The 25,259-nt window shown below is 38.1% G+C and overlaps 1 protein-coding gene across 1 annotated transcript; it reads right to left on the bottom strand.

Moving 5' to 3' along the window:
• Positions 1-1,637: 1,637 nt before the first annotated feature.
• On the bottom strand, positions 1,638-24,596 carry hsd17b4 (hydroxysteroid (17-beta) dehydrogenase 4). Its single transcript, XM_054610250.1, has 25 exons — positions 24,453-24,596; positions 23,888-23,941; positions 22,605-22,712; positions 21,988-22,047; positions 21,828-21,849; positions 21,617-21,663; positions 21,203-21,287; positions 19,128-19,315; positions 17,276-17,367; positions 16,998-17,022; positions 16,730-16,858; positions 14,241-14,350; positions 9,129-9,241; positions 8,847-8,970; positions 8,608-8,659; positions 8,080-8,151; positions 6,429-6,532; positions 6,270-6,335; positions 5,827-5,896; positions 5,567-5,673; positions 5,251-5,337; positions 5,025-5,111; positions 4,727-4,865; positions 3,638-3,765; positions 1,638-2,629 (listed from the first exon to the last, which is right to left on the bottom strand). The coding sequence occupies exons 1-25, from the start codon at positions 24,502-24,504 to the stop codon at positions 2,540-2,542; spliced, it is 2,211 nt and encodes a 736-aa protein (XP_054466225.1). The 5' UTR covers positions 24,505-24,596; the 3' UTR covers positions 1,638-2,539.
• Positions 24,597-25,259: the final 663 nt, after the last annotated feature.

The raw sequence follows: 25,259 nt of genomic DNA, 5'->3' as shown, positions 1-25,259 counted from the left end.
TGAGTCAAAATGCTGCCTATGGGAGAAAGTTCCAAAAGTCAACTATCACTCAGCCCTCCAAGTGCTTCATGGCAGATTGATGGGCGGAAGCCTCTCCTCAGTGCAAGACATTCACCCTTAAAATTTTGCTCTTCCCCCATGTGGATGCCAAACTAGTAATGAGTTGGTCTGGTCTGATGAGACCAAGATTGGTCTTATCCTGCATCTGCTTTGGGTATGGGAGAGAAAACCAGCCACTGTCATCTGCAAAATCAACAGTGAAACATGTGGTGGCACATCATGCATGGGGGTGTTTTTCAGCTGCATCTTCAGTGACGATTGGTTGCAATTGAAGGAATCTATCGCCAAAGAAAGAGAAATGGTGACTGGAAGCATCCCTGCCTTACTCCTGTGTGTACTTGGAAGGCGTCCGTGAGTTGCCCTCTGTGGATCACCCTGCAGACCATCCCTCCGTAGGACTTTTGGATGATGTTGGTGAGCTTCTCTGGAACTCCATGATGTCTGAGCAGCTTCCAGAGTGTTTTTCTATCTAAGCTGTCAAAGGCCTTCTCATAATCAATAAAGTTCACATACAGAGGTGAGTTCCACTCCCAGCCAGACTGCCTAAACCCATTGATCTCTGGAGGGACCTGCAAATACATGTTCTATCCCTGACAGAACTGGCCTGTTGGTCTGCTGAAAAAGCCAGGTCTATCATCTTGTCCATCACAGCATAGTATGTAGAAGATATTCATTAAAAAATCATGGTATAGTATGATGGAAAAGTAATAGTACAGTATGTAAAAACAAATAATAAAAAGTCATATATATGTATTTCAAAACAGTTATAGTAGAGTATTTTCATAAAAAGTCATAGTATTGCATATCGAAAAAAGTAGTAATAGTAAGTTGAAATAAGTCATATATTAGTATGTCAAAAAGTCCTAAAATAAGTCCTAAAATATGAAAAGAAATCATAAATTGTATAGCAAAAAAAGAAAAAACTAGTTTAGTAAGTCTAAACAAGTCATAAAAAAGTCATAGTATTGTATGCAAAAAAGTCATAGTATAGTTTGTCGAAACAATTCAACAAAAGATCAAATAAGATTCATAGTATAGTATGTCGAAAACAGTCATACTTTAGCAACCAAAATAGTCATAAAAACTCATATTACGATAGTGAATATGAAGTTTGTATGACACACTATATATAGCAATAGACTGTTATGACATACTATAGGCTTTTTCCTAGAATTCTATGTGCGTCTGTTTGTCCCATTCTCGTGAATGAGATATTTTAGGAATACCTTGGGAGAAATTCCTAACATTTGGCATAAACATCCACGTGGACTCAAGGATAAAGCTTGGTTGCTGAAACACACCCAACTAGCTTGAAGCTACCACGCTAGCCAAATAACATTAAGTCTGTTGTCATGACCCATCGATGTTCTGCCGTTTTAAGAACTCATGTAAAATTAGCAATCTTTAACAGAATTATATGCTTAATCTAATGTAACTTGAACTACCTTATGCCACTGGCTAAGCATGCATACCCCTTTTATATAGTCATTTGATTCATTATCATAAAAAAATATACATTACAGCCACTGTGATTACAATCCATAGTGCAGCACTATTAAACATACAGAAATGAGCTTTGTTTCTGGATTACTTTATTTTCATAGAAGAGCAACCATTTAATTTTGTTACAATTGTAGAATCAACATTAAAAATTAAGTGAAAATCATTATTTTCATAACTAGCTAACTCTACATTATTATACATTTCAAAGGTTCTGTTGAGACTGCAGTATCAATTACATACAACCAGTGGTGTAGTGGCCTTTGATGAGGTGGGTGTACAGCCGAGTACATTTTACTGAGGAAGAAGAGGGTAAACCCTCCTAAATATCCCAGTGGCTTTCTCACTGATAGATGGATATATTGTAAAGTGCTGGAAAAAGAGGTTGGTATATCCTGCATACCTGCAATACCCTCCACCACACCACTGGATACTACTATTTCTGAGAATGTGATTTAGTCCTTGAAATGAAACAACAGCCCACTGAATTATGGCTGTCTGGCTGAGCTTTATAACAGGCTAAGATTGTAATTGGTATCACCTCATCCAGTACATTCACCCAATGATGGGCACAAATTTGGTTTACTGTAGCAGATGCTTGTTTCTCCTAATATCTTATTGAATGAAAAAATTGTAAAATTGAATCAAATCTATGTAAATCCATGTTAAATTTCCCGTTTGGATATTTAAAGGCAGATGTGTTAAGTGCACATTAAGCAGGGACGGATCATAATCATCCATGTGATACGAAGAAGAAAACCTCTATTTGCCTCAAGTAGTCTGTACCTTCTACGACTTCAGTGAAAGTTAATTTATAGGAGAGAATTCATTCTGAAGCAGTATTAATCTTAAATGGTGTTTTGTGGCTAAGCATGTAAGGACACACACATGACTCAGGAGAAGAAAAGCAGACAGATGGAGAGAGCTGGTAGGTAGGTCGGTTAGTTGGTGCAGTTATCCGATTGGTTGGCTGAAGAGCTCAGAGCTTGGCATGGTCCTTCAGGATGACCTCCAGCTTCTGACTCAGCATGATGTTCCCTCTAACCTTCAGCTTGCCAGAGAAGAATGCCTAGAAAAATGACAGAAATACTTGTTTTTTTTTGTTTTTTTTGTTTAAAGAATGCACAAAGTCTCCTCTAATTTCTAGATGTTAGTGGTTTTCAAGTACACAGGGAATGAAATGCGGCCTAGATGTGGCCTGCAGCTAACACTTTATACAAACGAAAAGAAACAAGAGGTAATATGTGACCAGTACTGTTCTGGCACCAGAACAATGAAATAATGTTCCAAGATTCAGAGCTGAGGGGAGCAGCAGAGAAGTCTCTTTGTGGGTGAGCTGAACAGCTGATGATACGCAGTGCTTTCCCCGGCTAGAATCAACCAGGGGAAGACGGTTATGACGACCCTGGGTGACAGTTCACAGAGTCCTTTTAACTTCTCCAACTTATCATTCTCCAGCTGCCCCTTTCATCAACGGCGAAGCCGGGAAAAAACCACCCTGCCCGAGGGACCTTCAACACCACAGCCTGTTGACGCTCTTTGTAAAGATCGCACACACACTGACCTCAGATCAATATCAAGCGCTCCAGGAAGCATATAAATTCTGTACAGTGATGATCACTCCCTCTGACAGATGAGATACTACAGACATAACAAGTAGCGGCGATTGATTACCCGCACTGAGTGCTTTCTGAACTTGCTTTGATGGATCATTTTATTTCCTTCTTTACTGACATGATGAGATCAAGGGAGAAGTCATTACAGATTGAAGGGCTCTTCAAAGGCACTTTCGCTTTAATTAAAATGTACGAGATAGGATTTTAACATCGGAAAAAGACAGAATTTAAAATATGAGGATCCATTATTGCCAGAAAAACATTTTAGCATCTGTTCTATTAAACTTAAACTAAGATGCTCCCCTTGTGGGCATCAATATAAAGCTGGTACTGTGTACACTGTAACAGTATCAATATGGCTTTCACATGCAGAATAAAACAAGTCTATTCACAGCACAGAGGGTAAATTATGCCACATCAACAGAGATTCATTATGACTGAATAGATTACTTGTTTATTACCTTCTGAGGGTTGAGTGTCCCCTGCACCACCTCCATGAAGTCTTCATCTGACACAGTGATGGTCACATCCGCCTTCCCACTGTAAGGGCCTTTGTGCAAGGAGCCGCTGCCGTTCTTCAGATCAATGGCTGGAGGAAAAAAAGGGCAAGGCAAAAAGAAGAAGATTAGTTGATTAGTGTTGAGCTGTTTGGTTTTGCTTTCACAACTTACTAGCATATGGAGTTCTTATTCTGTCTTTTATACCGATTTGTAAAAGTTTGAACCGCTAATTTAGACAACTTGTTAGCAAGATGTCAATCTGGTTCAAATTAACTTGTCAACTTTACATTTCATACTGATATTTAAGCACTTGTTTCATGGGTCAGTCTCAGAGTGAATCCTGTTTTCAGACTGATTTCTGAGTGTTAGTACAGCAATGAAGAGACAGACTGTAGTTGGCAGCAATATAGTAATATGATGTTGACAGGGGGTTCCTGGTGTAACAAAGTCTTGAGCCTCTAAGTGACTTCTTATGATAGCGATTCAAATGTGTGAAACTGGAATCAACAGAGCAACACTGACAAGGTGATCGGTGAAAGCACTCCATTGTTTTTTGTCGGATACGTTTAACAGAGAAAATAACACTGAAAAGCTAAATCCATCTCAGCAAATGTGGGGCATCCTCTTTAAAGGAATTTGACATCTTTCCCTCGTGAGAAACAGGTTTCCAAAAAATAGGTGCAACGGGGTCGAGTTCCTATTTATCCCACATATATAAAATATACATAATAAATGCTTTAAGTTATGACTTACCATAAACTGGCCCTTGGCTCCCCGCACAGCTTAGCACTTTATCTTTTCCATAAACGTATTGCTGTAGTGTTTCTTGCTTTTATCACATAAAATATTCTATATATTCTGAATTTTATTGTATCAGCCCTTTTAATGTCTTATTGTTTTCATTATTTTACCATGTTTTTTTATGTGTATGTTTTTCATGCTGCCTTACTGCAAAATATTTTCCTTTGTTGGACAAGAGAAATCGGATATTTTTTCCTCAGTGAACTAGTGGTTGGTTTAATATGTTTGTAGACCATTCAGTAATCTTACTCCACTGTGCAGCGATCTTGCTGTCTTTGGTGATCTCCCAGCCGAACACGGCATTCACCTTCTTGACCAACTCTGAGCCCGTGTCTTTAATACGACGGCCGATCTCTGCAAACACCAGCTCACTCTTCAGGGCCCCTTGCTGCACAAAGTTGGAAAGAACCGTATATAAGTCATATATAAACACTTTATACAAAAATGTATTTTATCTCAAGTATCTACAGAACTACATGGAAAGGAGCTTCAATGAAAGAGTTTTATAGAAAGAAAAGACCAATGGAGCATTTTCAGACTGACGTACTTGAGTGAGATTTTCTGGAGAAGCGTCTGATGCTCCATGTAAATCCACATAGGCCCCAGCTAGCACAATAGAGTCGGTCTCTTTCACCTGGAGGAAAGAGAAGAACCAATCAGAACACATGCAGAACGTTCACAGAACAGGAAACAGCACTGAAATGACAGATCCGACTCATTTAACAACAAATCTGTAACGATGAGTGAAATCCACACTGCTTCTAAATACTGACTTTACACTGGATGTGGATTCTGTTGCCTTCCTTCCACATCTCGGTCTGTAGTGACTGACCCGGCATCACCGGCTTTGCAAAGCGAACCTTAGAAAGACAGACAGGGGGTTTAAGAGCGGGTGGTTGAGTTGATGGATCTGTAATAAAATTATTTTATAACAGTATTTAATGTTCTATAATTTATCAAGCACTAAAGCCTCTCGAATTACTCAAACGTGCCCAATGAATAACTAACCCGTTTATACATGTGGTTCTTGCATGAAGCCCAATGACTCATAAAATGTATGACAGGGTTTAAATCACGAGTACTGCTTACCTTGATAGCCTTGAATCTGGAGGGGTCGTTGCCGGCAAACTGCCTGAGGACGTGTCTCGCAGCAAAGCCAAATGAGCACAAGCCATGCAGGATGGGAGCCTTGAAGCCTGGTCAAAGAGCATTTATGAGTATAGCATGTTTATGTATTAATTAGATCAAAATACATAACTTGAACTCCAAGCCTAGGGAAAGTTTTAATCTTGACAAATACAAATTCAGACACCTTGAGGACAGTGGACAATAAATGTACTGACTCTCACCTCCCATGGCAGCAAAGCTTGGGTCTATATGAAGAGGGTTCCAGTCTCCACTCAAACGGTACAAGGCCGCCTGTAACCGCAGAGGAAACAGATATTGTTTAGATCTATATCTAATTCATAAACCCCTGAACTTTTCGTACACAGATGTGGGATGAAATTAAATTATCATGAAGGCAAAAGAAGAGATACCTAAAATAAAAATGTCTTTGAAGTGATACAGTTGCAGTCATTTAAATTGCTCAAGGGGTTTCGTTTATTTTCTGCTGCATCATACAGTCAGTGTTTCATTTTTCTTAAATGTATGGGTATCTTGTGCAACACTTCTTCAAATGTTGGCTAAAAGGTTATTTTGGAGGCACAAAACAATATTTATCTTATTTTCACCCACACATCATCAATGCAGCTAATTTATTCTGCAACTAAACCCACACAGACACACTCACTTGGTCTCTTGTGGTAGAATCAATCACCACAGCATCTGGTGCCCGTTTAGGTGGAGGCAGAGGAGCCTGAAGGTAATAAAACACAAATATAACAAATAAAAAATGAGGCAGTAATAGCTCCGGATGTCTGATTTTGTTACTCAAACATGGAATATGTACTTTGGCTTTCTCAGAGTTTCTGTTCCCTCCAAACCCTCCAGCTCCGACCACAAACACTGAAAACTGGTTGAAGCAGATCAGCTCGTCGCCGCTGTAGGTGTTCACTGTAAAGAAGCACAAAGGTGGCATTCAAACTTGATTTTGGTGTAAAACTAGCAATACCACAGTGAATTAAAAGTACATCGTAAGTTGAATATATATTTGTACTTAAGTACAAAGGTATAATCAGGAACAAAGTAAAATAACTCAATGCAGCACAATGGCCAGTATTATATCACTATACATTATATTTGTGTATTATTGTTTCTGCCGCATTTATGTGTGAGCAACATATTGATGTGGGAGTGAAGCTAAGTTTAAAAAAATATATATAAATATAATTTATTATGATTAATACTATTCATATTCAATAACGGCATCATCAATTTTTTTTATGTAGTATATCTTTTTTCCAAAGTAATTATCTATTAAAAGGTACACTGTGGAGTTCTTGCCCACTATGAAGACATTTTTTATTGTCCCAGAAAATAAATGCGATAAACTATTATTGTCATTTAAAGACCATTTCATGCCACTGATATATTCATAATATAATAATAATAATAATGCAAGAATGGTCTTTGAAGGAGCCATTAACTTTTACTTCTTAAGAATATTCTTAATTGATTGTGAATATTCAAAATAAATCAAACATATATAAAATAACCAAAACAATAAATAAATGTACTCTCAGGCTCCGTTAACAAAAAAGACCCTGCTGGTTGTTCTGGCATTGTGTTGGCTAAAATGTTGGTGACATTCTTATGTCAACAAACACGCATGTAAACACAACAGGCAACATCACATTGTCAGCAAACATGATTGAGGTCATTTCCATATAATGTGCAATAAGTTGATATTGTGACTATTGTGACAGGCCTGTTTGTCTACACGATATTTGTCTCTGAAGTGGAGTTGAGTAGATATATTAAGTAGCTAGATAAGAGAATAATGAAAATGATAGAGTATTTGATGTATTTACAGAAAGGCCTCAACGTCAGCTTCACCCATATTTTCTCATTACAGCACATTTATAGTAAAATTGCAGCAGGAGGAAACATGAAAGGAACCACATGGAAGCTGACTATGCAGCACCAATTAGCAGCTGTCAGGAATAATTATATCCAGACCTCCTCAATGAGGACGTGTCTCGCAGCAAAGCTCAATGTACTAACCGGTTGATTTCATTAGGTAAATTCAAAATACAACCAAGCCAAACAAAGCTGCTTCTGCAGGATGTAACTGTAATGTGTCGTCACACCAAAAATATCTTTGCTTTCACTCCGGGAGGATAACAGGCGCTGATTGGTTTTGTGTGTATAAAGAAATTACATCTCTATGAGAATCCTCATGGAACCTCAGGTCCCATGTTATTTGTTTTAAGTCGGATTAATTATAGATCACAGTGGTTCTAATATCATTCATCTCTATGGAATTGTCAAACAGGAATATGAGCCGTTCTCAGTCCATTATTTCAATCCCTGCAGACATAGACTGAAAATTAACTTTCATTTATTCAGCCTGAAAGGCAACTTTCAGGAAAAGACACATTAAAGTGATGAAAACAAATGCATGTTGAATAAACACAGAGTATGAGGGAAAAGAAACTCACCATCCAAGAGGATGACAGCTCCGGATCCTTTGTCCAACACATCTGCTATGGTGGCCTCAGAGGTAAGGGTACCTAGAAAATAATTTAACCGTTTACATTCTACTTTAATAAAATGTTGTACTTGAGTCATGTACAGTAAGTACTTAATATTACCAAACAAAGCATAGCTCTGTGACTTGATTATAATCATATTACATGAGAGGCACAAACTGGGGCCACACTGGTCCATACAGTATTAAGGTATTTTACAAGTATGGATATGCTAGTATAGGATATCAAGTAAAAATCCATCATGGCTTAATAGGGTAAGCTGCCCTTAATTAGAGATCCTTATACTTGGAGGCATCATTAAAATGGGTCTAAATTATCTATTAAACTAAGACTGCTCCCAGTTATGTGACATAGAGTTACACACAGTACCATGATTTCCAGTAAAATGACTCAGTGAGGCTCTAAAATGGCTTTTATTGTAATTAATAAATTTACAGCAAGTACATTAAGTGCTTATAATAGTAAAGAAGGAAATACCTGAGGTTGGTAAAGGTTTGTAAAGCTCCAGATACTGCTCTCCATGCAATACCTTAAACAGAATATTAGAACAGCTGTGATATATAATCATACCAATGCTGTAAAGCCTCATTAGCATGAGTAATGTGTGCATTATTGTGTGAAATATACCAGATGGATACAAATATGCATATGAGCACACACACTCACACACTCACACACACACAGACATGTTCGACATTACATGTGTGTTTTCTAACCCGTGTGAAATCTATGTTGAGTCCAGGGATTGAGCTCAGCCCACCATCCATCATGGCTGCCTGGGAGGGAATGACCCCGAAGGTGGGGAGGCAGCCGAAGTCTTCATGGCCTTCATACAGGAACCTACGTGAAAATGTTACTAGTGACTGAAATGTGAAACATCACACTAGCAAAGGCCTGTGTTTGTAAGCATGGAAGAGTTCTATAACATTTTACACAGGTTGACTAAACAGATCCCTTCGGGCTGTTAGTTATTAGCATAAATATACAAATATACACACCTGAGATGGTCTGGGTCCTTGGTGGACATGCCGACCCCCAACGCATAGAGGATGCACTGGGTGGGAGTGAAGACGAAAGTGGACGGTGGTAGTTTTTGTCCCACTGCCATAGTCTGAAAGTAGAGGAGACTTTGTCAGCTTGTGAACATATTGTCAGTTTAATTTATTTGGGGCCGAAATAAAAAGGTATCCTGTTATTTAGGCGGAGAAAATTAATATACAATTTTAAGGGTGTGCAGAAAAGTATAGGTCATATAGGTGGAACATAGTTACTGAGACAATCAAATAATTTATCAATCTTATTTATAGCACCTTTCTGAACAGCTTTTAGCTATGCCAGCAGCGCAACTCTATGGTTGGCAATATCAGTCAACCGGTCAGTTGATCGACCACTTTGGTTCAAATATCTCTACAACTATTGGATGGATTGTATTGAAATTTAGTAAAGACATTCATTATTATTATTATTAGTCACATTACTATCCCTATTTTCATGGCTATAATTCTACTGTAATAATTGCTGCTGTTATTATAAGTAGTCTTATTATATGAATCATTTATGTCATATACATTGAATGTGTTGTATCTAAGAACTGTTATGCTGCTCATTCTGTACACATGACATCTATTGCATTCTGTCCATCCTGGGAGAAGGATCCCTCCTCTGTCGTTCTCCCATAGGTTTCTTCCTTTTTTCTCCCTGTTAAAGGGGTTTTTTAGGGGAGTTTTTCCTGTGCCGATGTGAGGGAAGGACAGAGGATGTCGCATGTGCACAGATTGTGAAGCCCTCTGAGGCAAATTTGTAATTTGTGATTCTGGGCTATACAAAATAAACTGAATTGAATTGAATTTCCAGGTGATGAATTCTAATAACTGTGGGGGGCCTCCTGAGAGGCTTTAAGTTAAAGTAAGAGCCGCTAGCATGGCTGTAGATTCTTAGGCTTCTTAGACAATATAAACTGAGTAAACGCGCTGAGGAATAGTAGAAATGTTTTTTTTTTTAAGTATTCAGCATTTCAAAGTGATTTAAAGTTGTGAAGGTCATAGAAAAGAATAAGATAAAAGAGGCAGACATAAGGGAAGCAAATAAAAGCAAAAAAAAATAACTATAAAGGCACCAAAAGGAGGCTTGATCTCCTGTTTGTTTTAATCTGTGATTATTAGCAGTAATTATGTTGAGGACCTGTGGGATCTCCCAGTTAGAGGAATCAGCAGTTCAGGGATGTTCTCCTGGGCTCGACCGGGCAGAGCTTTGTAAGTCAGCAACATTTTAAAACGCATCCTGAACTTGACTGGTGGCCAGAGCAGGGAGGCCAGAAATGGAGCATGTTCAATTTGTTCTTGCACTTCTGTTAACGAGCAGCCTGAAAATGGGCTGAACGTAGAGAGTCGCAGTAATCAAGTGTTAACGTCACAAAGTCACGAATGCCTTTTAAAGCTCAGGCAGGCGGAGCCCTTAGCAGTATTGTAAATGTTTTAAAAACCCTTGTTAATCCCAGCCTGAGATCCTCTGGCAGAGCTTTCTGATAATAAAAGACAGAAACTGATCATGAATTTTCCATTACGGCTACTACAGTACGGGATCAATAATAATAATAATAATAATAATAATAATTAAGCCTTTATTAGTCCCACAATGGGGAAATTATTTCTCTGCATTTAACCCATCCCGGAGGAGCAGTGGGCTGCAATGAAGCGCCCGGGGAGCAACTTGGGGTTAGGTGTCTTGCTCAAGGACACCTCGGCATGTTGCCGGTAGAGGGGTTTGAACCACCAACCTTGTGGTTACGGGACAAGCGCTCTACCTCATGTGCCACAGCCGTGCTAATAATGTTAATTCTCTTAAATAATTGATTAAAAAGATTTTCTCGATGAATAGTTTGGTACATGAAATGTCAGAATGGTGAAAAATACCGTTCAGTTTCCTTAAGCTCAAGGTGACATCTTCCCATTGCTCGTTTTTTTGGCGAACCAATAAGTCAAAACCCTGTGAAATCAATTTTACCATCACTTAAGAAATGGAAAATCTTTGGAATTCAGAGGCCGAAACTAAAGAATGACGGATAGATAATGGTCCAGTGTGAGAGGTAATTTGTTTTCACAGCCTGAACACACATAGGAACAATTGATGAACATCGATCACAAAAAAATAGCCACAAGGAACACACCGTTTGTGGATGTCGGTAATGTGATGATCAAAGTGGACTCTATTGTCAAGGGGCGATTCCAAGAGAGAGCTTCCTCATACTTGAAGCTCTCTACCATCTCAACTGGCTCACCGAATGATTGGTAATTATCTCTTGAAATAAGGGATATTTATGATGATCAATTATCAAAATTGTTGTTGATTAATTTGCCATTCATTGACCAATCAATTAACTGACTAATTGTTTCAGCCCTGCTTTGTTATTTTGTTACCGGAAGATGTCTGGCAGTCATTTTTTATACTTGGCATACAGCAAGGTCTTGTAAACGTATACGAGGACAACCCTTATATATTGGCTTGACACAGGAATAAACTTTACTTACTAATCTACTAATTTAAAACCTGATGCCACACTTATACGTTTCACATAACTGAATTTGTTCCAACAAGGGAATACACCTGCATGACAGACAAGCGTGTGAATGGACAGAGCAATGCTAACCTTGGTAGAGCTAATGAGATACTTTGCGTGACATGATATAAATATATGCACAGCTGTAGCACAGTGTGGTGTAATTTAAGCAATACGTGCACAAAACCATGACAAGGACAAAGACACACAAGCAACTAACACACCGTGTGTGTGTGTGTGTGTGTGTGTGTGTGTGTGTGTGTGTGTGTGTGCGTGTAGCACTACACAAATATACAAAATACACAAACACTAATCACAAAGCTAAGTCAACTGAGGACACAATGGTGATGTTTGTCTTGAGGCTACATTGTGACTCTGTTCCAAATCTTAAGTCCACACACACACACACACACACACACACACACACACACACACACACACACACACACACACACACACACACACACACACACACACACACACACACACACACACACACACACACACACACACACACACACACACACACACACACACACACACACACACACACAGACATGATTTAACATTTTAGGTACTGAATTATGATATTATTGAAGCAGGCTAGTGAGTTTTATTAATGATTTGCCAGATGTTAAAGAAACGAGGTCACCAAAAGTTAGTATAATTAATGATTAAAAAGTTAATGTGGTTACTACTGGACAAAATGTGTAGTGAAGTGTGATAAAGCAGAGTTTACCATGTAACATTGCAGTTTTAATGCAATTTAAACGCAAGATCAACAAAACAATTTTTTATATGCAGACACACAAATTATTACATTGTTCATATTTTCCCCAAAATATCAAAAATTTTCGCACAGCACCTTGATTGTGTTAAATACTATTTATAGTTTGTTTTGTTCTATGAATGATTCACATGCTCTCATGTTGGTTTGCGTTTGTGTATTTTACTGTGAGCAAGTGGGTTATGTGTAGGTTGTTGTCTGACAGAATAAAACTAAACCAACAGATCAGGTTCTGAAATATATTAGGCGATCAAGATTTTGCCAGATATATAGTTATTCTTACTTTTATTGTCAGTTTGACAGGAAAGATGAGGAATGAGAAGGGTTTAGTGTGCCACAAAGTTCCCCAGCTGGAAACAAACCATTAACCTTCTGGTTATATGGTGTGTGTCATAACCACTAGGATGCCACCACTGTGTGTAATTATGATACCAGTAAAGATTTTTATGCAACTGCTGCCTGATGCTAATAAGATAAACAATACATGTCGCACCAGCCTCCACACTGCACTAAATGAGGCATTCATCCTGATTAAACATTGATTAAATTAATCAGCCATTTTATTGTATACTATATTGACTCAGAGTAACAGTGTGTGCAGACACAGGAAGGAAACGGTTCAGTCGTTCGTCTGACTAATATTACAAATACAGATTAAACTGCTGACATAGTCTCACGATTTCATGCTACAACCAGCTCAACAGAAAATTGTGGCCATCTCTGTGGATAATTATTTTATGTGGTGCAATTATACTTGTGGCTCAATGTTTTATTTAAGCAACTCAGCCACTGAAGTGAGTGAAAGTGAGCGGTAACCAGTTCACGTTCTGTGATTCAATGATCGGGAACACAGTGAAGGAGCACACATCCAGGGAGCTGTGCTTTTGTGCTCCTACGACTTTTGTACATCCCGCTTTAAAAGCTAATCTGAGGTGGCACTTGTCTCCTGTAAATACGAAACGGTGATGCATCACACATCAAAGTACTTATGTATGTTGTCGGAGCTTTGCGAATAATGTTATTATCTTCCCTGACTAAGTGTGGTGGTATTAAAGAGTCATGAGTTGCCGTGTTTGAAACACTCAGAGATTTTACAGCTCCACACTTTCTAAAGTCATCCTCAACCAACCGTTACAGTCGCTAGCTACTAAAGTCTCAGTAGGAGGAATGACGGAGCATAAGGAAATGAGGTGGAGGGAAACTTTTGTGAAAAGAACTGCAGAGGCCAGAAAAAAATGACGGAATCAAGGCAATATGTAAGATACTTTAAATGAGACAGAAAACTATGATTATTGATATAATAGGGTCAACTGCAAGCACATAATACTCAGGTCACAATAATGTTTACTGTAACTGTATTTTTTTTGCCTATAACGGTCTTATACACATGTGAGCGAGTGTGGCATGGATCTGCATAAGCTAACCAAAAATAAAAATGTTACTGTTTAAGGCATTTTTAATACCACATTGAATAAAATCTTATATCCGTTTCACAATCCTAAAAACCAAAGTACGAAAGCATGATCGAAAACCAGTTAGGACAATATGGCCTAAAATTATTTATCTATTAACAGGTTTTACAGTACTTCCCGACTATAAAATAATGATGATATAATTTATCATATTCATGCAACCTGGGTTCAGATAAGCAGCCGAGAATGTATGAAAATTACTAGTTCAATGATTTGAAAGACTTTTGAATACATTCAGATACACTGCACATTACTGTCTATTAAAATAAAGCAGCAAAAAGTAATCTCTACTCACAGGATTGACCCCTGAAACCGAGGCTGCAGCAGCAGCAGCTGTTGTATTGGCACCCACTTCTCCATCTGAATCCAATTGAGACAGCACGCCCACGATCGACTGTACAGACTCTACACAAAGGTGAGAAATGACGGATGATTAGAAGCCCACCAGAAAAGACACCACAGTAAGATATAGTAACAAGTAAAATAATTAATCATCAGCGCCAACTATTAGGAATGTGCATCTCTGATACCCCAGACCATGTACAAAGACAGATACTTGTATATTATGCAAATAGCTTTCACCTCTGTTGACAAGCTTATTTAAGATCCACCCATGTCTTTACCGTTCTTCCTGCGTGGTTTAACCTTTTACAGGTTAACATTGGGTTAGCCAGCTAAAATGATCCTGTTAATTCCAAATCTATCAAAATTGGTTCCTCGACAACAGTTCGAGAATTTACTTGTTTAGTTACAGTGCACTTTACAAACAGTGCACTCTCTTTCAAAATAAAGGCATGCGATGAAACCATGATTATCTCTCATGATGACTTGCATCACTGTTTTACTTCATCTGCATCAGTTCATCTAAAGCTGGAGAAGCTTTTAGATTAACTAAAATTGGATAGGTTCTTGACTTCTTGGGTTCTTTAGTACAAATATTATTATATTCATGATATAGGATGTTACAACTCTTTATTTTCAGACTAAATTGTTGTCAAATTGTAATCACCCCAAGAGAACTTGATCATTTACTATAAAATAATGATTATATCAACATGTCTCTACATGTGCCTCTGACAGAAGGATTAGGGTCCCTCATATCTGACAATTTGTTCGTATATGCAGTTCATCTTCAAATGTCATCCCCCAGATAACTACCATTAAACCTGCACACATGTTTTTGCTCCGACAGCGCCAAAAGATTTCTAATCTCAATTTAAATTGATCGAAGTAAAGATAAATAGACTTCCAGGGAGATGCTGACACATGATAAGAATTTCAATCTAACACATGGTGATCCAGGAACAGCTTCAAAATGCATGGATGGTTTTGAGATCCACATGCTTTAAGAATAAACATGACCAGGTCTCTATCCTTCAAACATTAGAAACAACACATTGGAACACTGAGTCCACACTGTGTGTTCTCAGTTTGTCTAGAAACGTAAACATATCTACCCAGGTAACACAAGCTATGAACACCCATGGAGATTGAGTCAACACAAACAGGGGATGACAGCTTAGACAACCGAGGAACAGAGAAACAGAGACTGGGAGGACCACAGCCACTAATTACCGTCACTCAGTTGCAGGCAGTTACAAAACAGAGGCAGCAGCAAGTCTCTGTAATAAGCTACAAATGAGGAGGCACTACAAAGTCATGCTAATGAGGCCAGCTAGCGGCCCATGGGACTGCCACCCTCGTTCAGTTAATGTTAACACCGACGCCCTTTCCTCGAAATGCACATCTGAGAGCGTGGAGAGGTATGGAGGAGGCGGAGAGAAATAATAATCAACATTCGCCACCCTCTTGTTTGCATGAGACCTTTCGGGAACAACACTAGGCTTGTTTGTACTCAACATCGTGTTCACCTCAACGTCTTTTCTCCGCCTCATTTGTTGATCTCTAACACCATCTTGTCCTCGCTCTATGTTACCAAACTCTCTGTTCTTACGGACGAGCTGATAGTAAAAAAGGGCTTACTTGGCTGAGTTCAGTCAAGTAAGAGTGAGTTCATGACTACAACACTCATTTTTCACTTCAATATTTAGCTTGAATCATTTTTGTTGAGCTTCCAACCCATACAGGCTTCTTACAACCTAATTTTATGTATGTCACAACTAAATATAATCACAAAAAATTACCAACTTAAATTTTTTCCTGCTCATATAATTACAATCTACCAATGCCACACACTGTCACACTCAAACAGCTATAAAATAGCTATATAAACCCATAATAAACATCATTCCTTTGACATTAATTTCATGGTGCTGACAGAAACTAAAGAAAAAGGATTGAACTGCCTTGTATACAGTTTGTTGAGGTAGCAAGCTACAGTAGACACTTTTAAGAAGCTAGAGGTCTGTCCCACAAGTTAAATCCTTTTTTTATGAAAGATAATTGGTACTTTAGAGTACCAGGGTATTAACCTACACAATGCAATAGATAGAGCATGCTGTACAATGGGCATGGTTTCTCAATTGGTAAGCATCTGATGGCTTTGATTATATTCTGCAATTTGAATCATTCTGACTCAACACAGAATGAGTCAAACAAGTGTGACAGCAGACAAGCAGGGTTAAAGAAAATCTGTGTGAAAACGACCTTAGTAACATCTCAACTCCAAGCAAGACATCATGACATTTACTTTATGGTCCTTATTTAATTGTGTGTGAATGCACATAAAAGTGTAAGGGTACATATCCAGTATGAACACATGCACCAATACATCTGCTCTTGTAGGGTATTGCATATCTGAGCGTGTATTCAGACAATACGGACCTTCTATGCTCGCAGGCTTGGTGGCATCAGTGAAATCACAGATTTTGTCCCACTGGTCTCGGACAGCCTCAGGAGTCATGGGTTGGTTTTTCTGTCTCACAATGCAGCCCTGAGAGCGCTCCCAGCGCACTGCACACATGGACACACACAAATAAAGAGGTCACTGCTTATTGAAAATCACACACATACAGCAGTAGTGAACCAGAGGCTAATGAATATCATAAATGCATACAGACATTCTCTGGGGAGAAATACACACAATACTCACATTTACCAATCCAGCCTGCACCAGCCTGAAAGGAGATGAAACATGAGCAGATAAGCGAACACACGGATGTAAAAAAAATAAAAAAATCTCTCTCTCTATATATATATATATATATATATATATATATATATGTATTTATTTATGGAGAATGAATATGTGAATTGTACATTACTGTGATAAAATAAATACAAAACTACATGGAAATACAGTGGGGCTGAGATCTTATTCATCTTATTGAAGAGAAAGAAAGAAAGTGTGGCTGTTTTTTTTTTGCACACCTCAAACAGTGCTCCATTTTCTTGGCATTGTTCATGACAGAGCCAGAGGACCATGGGAGCAATGTACTCAGGCTTCAGAGACGCCACAAGTTCTGAATAAAACAAAACATAAATTAAGCGCAGCAGAGCTTCTTTTTATTGCACATTTGTTATACAATTGTCCTAAACAGCAAAGGGGTGCTTCTACTTCAGTGTCTTTTTGGGAGTTAGTGTATTGTTTAAATGACGCTGTGTTTGCTTCATGTGTTAATTTAAAAAATATAACAGCTATATGGTCTGAGTTATTAGACAAGCCTCAAGCTTTTGTCCTCTTTTGACAGAGCTTACATGAATTATGAGTTGCTGTTTATTTGAACCCATTTTAAAACAGACTTATAGGGGGGGAAATAGGGAAGTAGTAAAAAATACATTTATTGTTTTCTATATCTAACTAGAATTTAAGTATACGTATATGTATGATCATGCTCTTAATATAAAAAAAGCCAAGTAATGTATTATTTCACTGTTTTATCATTATGAATTTTTTACTACATACTCATCCGTGTACTTCATTAATATAATATATTGCTGGACAAATAGCACAAATCATGCACTGGTAGTGGAGCAGGAAAAGAATAGTTTTTGAATGCATTAGAACATAAGTCTAGTTCAAAATGTTAAAATCTCTAAAAAATATGTTTTATTTTAATAATTAATGAAACAGATTCCTTAACATGTTGGCATGAGGTAAAGTAAATATATATTTTTTTCTCTGCTTGAACTGTTAAAAGATTTAATACCAGACACCATATGTGTGCTAAAAATATCTGTACCCTTCAATCAACAAAACATGTTAGTAAAAGAGCAGGCATTCTGTTTCACTGCACCCTGCAATGTTTATCAAGATTGGTTTTGTTGTTGTTTTTTTTATTTTTTAGAAAAGCCTGAGTCAGTGAAAGCCAACATATGGAAGCAAGTCATTTACTAAGGTGAGGCCATCCTGCGACAGTTGGCACAGTGCAGTGTGACAGATGCTACTGTAGACCAGCACAGCAGTTCAGCAAATCCATTCCTCTAATTTGTCACTTAATACCCCTGTCAACAGAGCTGCAGGCACAGAGCATGCACAATATGCTTGTGACGCGTAGACATTTACAGATACCGAGATCGGTTGGATAGAAAAACATTCCCCTTCTCTATGGGCTCACTAGATCCTTCGAAAAAGTGTGCAAAAAAATCATTGCATTTTAAAATACCTTGTCATTATGAAGGCAGTTATTTATATATATTTTTTTATATAGTGTTGATAGGCAACACAGAGTATTCCACATTTAGGAGCTGTTCTGAGCCATTTTCGGTTGTGTTCACTGTGTATATCCAATGCTGCATTACCTTCTGTCTTAGAAACATTTCAACGTTAAAACTATAAATGTTTCATTAGCATGCATACTCATACTTTTCTGAGTATTTGGAAACACAGCTAACACCTACAGTAAAATAAGAAGGTCAGGGCGGCCTGTTTAAATCAAAGGCTGACACATTAAAACTTTTAAAGCACTTTCAGGGTGCATGATTTCATCATGGCCGTTGGAACAGTGAAAAACCACAGTTCTTTAATATTAGATGAAAAATTTGCATGTCAAACGGGAGTGCTGTTGCCTCAAATTTTGTAAATCAACATTACACGGGCATTACATTTTGCAGCTTTTCTTAATAAAAAGTTTTGGTGAAAATGTGCCTATTTTGGCCTGTCCAAAAAAAAGAAAATACATGTATATGTCAGCAAGGTTAAACTTAGCAGAACACCACAGTATGCATTATACGGACCAATAATCGCATGCAATAATGTATGTTGTTTAATCTCTCTGCTCACCTGCCGTCATGACAGTCTCTGTGAGACGTGACCCAGCAACGGGAGCAATAGTGTTGCAATGGATGTTGTAGTTTCGTCCCTCGATAGCCAAGGTATTTGCCAGCCCCAGCATGCCCAGCTTGGCAGCACTATAGTTGGCCTGTCCGAAGTTACCATAGATGCCCGCGGCTGAAGCCGTCATGATGATTCTAGCCACAGACAACCCGAGGCAACAAGTCAGTAACAAGCATTGCAATGGTGCCCACACACACACACACACACACACACACACACACACACAGACACACACACACACAATCTTGTAAAGTGGTACAAACTTTTCACACATGCATAAACACACAGGAGTATGCTTATGTAGGCATCTAGTCATGTAATGTTTGCCCATTCACACACACATAACACTCTTGATTACATAACTGCTAACGTGGATACAGAACTGCACACAGTAAATCTACACATTTTACTTGAAGAAGTGTGAGTGCAGGCTACATGCATAAATAAAACCATGTATGCACAGCAGACACACAGTCTTGCACATACAATATTACTGCTAATCTAATCCAGAGAGTGCACTGCAGCTATATATGTTTTGTCACTATCACGTGACTGTTACAAATAGTTCACTGATAAAACCACTAATTTCATGTCCAGGAAATATACAAAGAAGGCCATTTCCCTTTTAAATACTTTAGAAACAACAGGTCTTACAGATCCTCATTTGAGTAAATATTTTGCAGCAAAATCAAATTGTTAATAGGATATTCAATCTTTGTTTCTTTATAATGCTTATATAATAATACATAATAATAAATTCTGTCTGAGTCATGAACCTTTTCTTTTCATTCTGTTGTGGTATTACCTTTAAATACATGATTAGCTTTGGCTTAGGTGGACTGAACACAAAGATTGAATTTGGAACCCATAGGACATTAGAAAAATATGATTATTGGAGAATATTTTTTTATTTGCAACCGTTTTCTACTCTACACAATAATAAGCTGCTCCTGGGCTTAATGCAGTGATACTTTCTGCAAAATGTCACTTCAATGTTTAATGAACTACTGTCTTCTCCCATTCAAATAGAACACATGGTCACATGTGAAGGCCGTCTGCTTCCTGAAGTAACATGGGAGCACAGCTGGTTGTGTGACCTTCTTATGCCAATTATAATTCAAAACACACAAACCTCAGTAGGCCTTTTTCAGAGCACACATTTTTAATTGTCATAGTCGGACAGGAAAATCACAGGTGTTCAGTTTACGTCCAGAATGCAGCCATTGTTTATGTCACCTAGTTGCCCCTAGGCAGGTCAAAATATCTTCACCTTCCTCCATAAGTATCTGATTATGCCTTCAAAACATGATCACTACATATCTGCATATACATACCTGACTGCTTCAAATTGGTATAAATTATCAACTGAATATTTCATTGAATTCAATAGGTTTCTCCAGAGGTGAAGAAAAAGCCGTCAACTCTACAACTTCAGACTAGTGGATACTTAATTTTTTATGCTGCACTACTTGGAATAATAAGGTGAGCCTGCACAGACTTCTTTGTCACTTCATGTGGAGTCATCATTTTAAATAGTACTAGATTAACCTGTAGTGCTACATAACCATATTTCCTTCCTTCTTTGGTGATTTACATATTCATCTATAATTTGCTGTCTTGGGCTTTTATTAGTATGCAGATTTTTTCATTGCACACCATTAAACCAATGGAGCTAGACATATTAACAGGTATCAAGTGACTATAGTCAGAGTCATAATTTGTGTATAATAATCTGGTGGCAGACATACTTTTTTATTCCTTATTACCTCAAGTGAATAACCTCAAGAGCCCACCTAAAATGGGGCACATAAGAAATATTTTTGGTACTTCAGCTGACGTCTGAATCATGTATTACCAAACAGCAGTTGGTGCCATGCTGACATCCCCTTGATTTATGTCCAGCAATGGTCTGTCTGCTGAGGATACTGTAACTTTATGGGGAAAAAATAAATCCTACCTACGTAAAAGGAGGATGTCACAGCTTTTATCCACCTCAGATAGTAAGTAGCTGGGCCCCTTACCTGCCAAACTTTTGTTTTTTCATGTGGTTCCAGGCAGCTCGAGTCACCATGAAGGAGCCTCTCAAGTGAACTCTTTGAATTAGGTCTGAAATGGAGTGTGAGAGCAATGACGCAGTATAATACATAACACATTAAATGATGCACTACTATTATTTCACATAAGAACATAGTGGAACAGATCCAGGAGTACAGTTGATTTTTAAACTCCCACAGACAGACAATCTGTTTGTATAGACATAAGGGACAGAGATAACAAACCAAAGTTAAAAACAAATGTTTTTTTTACTCATAGTACGGTGGCGCTGTTTGATTATTAGATGACCCAAACAAAAGCAAATTATGTGATTATATGAGATTATATGAGATGACCCACAAAAGTGAAGTTAATGTAAAGATCATGAATAGTTCAATTACCCCAGTCCAAATCACTCGTCCTGGCAAATGATCGGTCACGAAGGATCCTTTGCAAAGAAAAGCAGGAAAGGGTTTTACTTTAGGTTCTCTTTGACATGGTTATAGTTGCCTACACTCCCATTAATATTGTAACTACAACCAAATAGCCACTCCAAAAACAGATGTGATAGGAAGTAGCAAAAACTGTGATTATTACATTGAAATTACTTACCCGGCATTGTTTACAACAACATCTGGGGGAAAAAAATTTCATTATTATGTCAGTATTATATATAGTAGTATAATCGCAGTAATAACAGCACAAACAATAATTTGGTTGAGATAATTTAATGATTCAATACGTGGGATATCCATACAAAGACAATTCTCACCTATTCTTCCAAATGCATCCAGCGCTGATTGGATTACTTTTTCTCCATCTTCTACAGAATCTGTATGTGCATGACGAAAAAGTGTGCAGAGTTAGTGTGACAACAATATAACTGACAAGGAGAGGGTTGTATGAGAAAGTTGTATGAGAAAGTTGAATTATGGAGTAGAGAACGTTGAAATCTTCCCTCAGATGCTCAGTATGTTGAGTAGGGACACATGATGAGTCGCCTTTTCAAAAGGAACATTGTTATTTATTGCTGGGGCATCTTTACTTGTTATAAAATGGATGAAAAATGTGCGCCAACCTTACATTATATTCACAAACAAATCTGCCATTTTCCAAACTGCCTATGAAACGCATTAATCAAAGTGTTGTGTTGTTCTGTTCTTTTTGTCTGATATATGTGAAACGCACAAAGATGAGAGGGGAGATATACTTCAATATACACTAACAGCTTCGTCAGTGAGCTAGTCCATCTGACACAAATCAATATTGTTTTTAAGTCTACCATTACATAAGCAAAATAGTACAAGGTTAGTACAAGGTAAGAGACAGAAAACAGATGGAGGAAATGATGTGCGAGGAAGATGTAAGACAAGGGTCCAAACTTCTCACCATAGTTGGCCACGGCCTTTCCTCCTTTCGCTCTTATCTCCTCCACCACTTTATCAGCAGCTGCAGAACTCTTTCCACCCCCTTTAGTGTCTGCCCCAAGGTCATTCACTTTATTGCAACGAGAAGAAAAAGATAAGCAATAATGGGGTGAGTTATGCAATTCTCCACGAGTGATTAGGTTAGAAGAAGAGTGTAGCTAAGCTGATTCCTTGTCAGAGTTCGAGGGCAAGTTCAGTGCAGTTATAAGGGGAAGCTATTATTTTTATGGGGGCGCAAATGTTTATGCCAACACCTGCAACTGTGACTGTGTAGTCTAAAAGGTTACATCATTACTGTGATGGTCAATGCACTGCACATTTATTTATGACATGCCTTATTTTGAGGTATATTTTATCTCTTAAATCTAAGGATGCACCCATTCAATTTGTTTCTGTCCAAAGACCAGGGATTGCTGTGACACAGAAAACTGAGTCTGCTGCCCACTAAGACTGAACAAATATAACAGGCAGCAGCCTGTATTGTATTGGAGCATCCCTACCAAAATCAAAACCAGTACATCCCTAACCCACAGTAACCTTTGGCAAAGAGCCATGCAAGTGCAAGAATCTGCAGGTTCTGACTCATACTGTCATGTAGTATGAATTAAAACCACTGCGGTTGTTTTTTTGTACTCTGTATGTAGTCAGCAGCAAATGTTATAAGACCTTATGTTAAAAACTAGTTTATAAGCTAATAAGATTGCTAAAAGGGATATTTAATGAATGAAAGATAAAACTGATGTCCAGTCCCTAAAAATTCACTGAAAACTTTTAAAATATTACTGGTCTCCATTGTCTATAAGCCAAAGAAAACATCAAAAAAGGTTATGAGGGTTCACTTTTGGAAAGGCCTTTCACCTTGTTTATAGGATCAAAGTCTGGTTGCACTGACCAACGAAAAAATAAATGAAATATCTGTTCCAAAAAAAATGTTAGGTGAGGAGTGGGGCGGCAGTAGTTCAAACCGTGGGGATTCGCCATGGGAACCGAAGGGGCTACTGATTAAAGTCCCCACACAGGCCAAGTAAAGAGTGTTAACTGGTAGCTGGAGATGTGCCAGTTTGCCTCCTGAGCAAGGCACCAGACCCACAAACTGCTCCCTGGGCCTGTATAACAGCTGCCCACAGCTCCTTGTGCTAGAATGGGGTTAAGTGCAGAGGCTAAATGTCCCTGTGTGTTGTGCTGTACTTCAATGTATAACATCTACTTGAATTCCGCATTTGAAAATGAAGATTCTGTATTTACCTATAACCGAGGCGCCTCTTTCAGCAAAAGCCAGTGCATATTCCCTGCCCAGGCCTGTGGAAATAAAGACAGATGGTTAGAATGCAGTTTGTATACTCTTAAAGAGTAAGACACCAACACCAACATCAACACTGCTGCGGTGCTGGTCCATGTGACCTTTCACACACTTGCACTGACATGATTGTCATTCGCGTTACATGTACTTTGCTCCCTGTGTTCCTCAGATGAAAGGCTGATACGCATTATTGTAGTCAAATCAATGCAGTAACCTTAAATGTTGCAGTATGTGTTAATGTGATACCATGGTCTAAACGATTGTTTACTTTTACATCTTCACGTTTGTTTCGCAAGTGTCCGCATTTAGCGTTGGCATATTAACGTACCGCATTTAACTTCTGAGCAGCTTACAGACGAAAATAATAGAGACTCGTGCATTGACTGTTTTAATAATTTGGCTCACATACCGTTACTTAATCTCTGCAACAAGCAGGTTAGCATTCGGAGCTACAGTTAGCAGCAATGACAGTTTAGCTAACGTTTAGTAATAGAGGAACCGCAGATTTACCTCCTCCGGACCCGGTGACAAGCACAACTCTTCCCTCGAAAGACAGAGCCATCCTTGTGAGTTATTAGTCCCTGTTTCTGAACTCCAGAAGCACAGCGGTTACAAGAGCAACACTGTCAGAGACAGCAGGTTGAACTTAGACAACTTCCACTTCCGCAATTACGAGGGGGCGGTCTCAGCAGGGACCAATCAGAAACCAGGATTTTATTATCGCGTTTTCAGCACTATTTATTTAACAAATACAGTCTACTTTGATTTTATGTTTGATACGCGAGGAATCAGTTCATTTATGTATACGTTGTGAATATCATTTTCGATTGTATGAGCTTTCACCATTTACAAATACTGTACATTTTCATTTCGTAACAGATGCACTTTTCACTACATCTGCATAACAATTAGAAAATAATTGCATAAATGGTGACAGTGACCACGATGACGATGATGTTGGGATAAAAGAAATAATGAATATTATATTTGATTAAATTGAAATTGAAAATTCTCCTGTTCCTATAAAAGATGTCTCTGAATCCTCATTTGAATGTTCGTTATTAATCTATAATGCCAAATTCAACTCTTTTTTAGATGTTAAGATCATAGTGTATGCAGCAAAGACTGCAAGTTATTAAAAAATGTTTGTGTTAATGGTGAGAAAATGTTTCATAGCCTTGTTGTACTGATTTAAAAAAAAATTGTGCAATTAGCAGAAGTTCAATCACATCATGCCAGGACAAGAAACATGAGTAGCCCATGCCAGTATGATACCAACTGTCTCGAGGAATAATTTTTTGTTATAATCAGGATTGT

This window comes from Anoplopoma fimbria, chromosome 13 (assembly GCF_027596085.1).
Source record: "Anoplopoma fimbria isolate UVic2021 breed Golden Eagle Sablefish chromosome 13, Afim_UVic_2022, whole genome shotgun sequence".
In the NCBI taxonomy this organism is placed as follows: domain Eukaryota; kingdom Metazoa; phylum Chordata; class Actinopteri; order Perciformes; family Anoplopomatidae; genus Anoplopoma; species Anoplopoma fimbria.
Note: the sequence above shows the minus strand (reverse complement) of the source record. Positions and strands in the feature narration are given on the sequence as shown.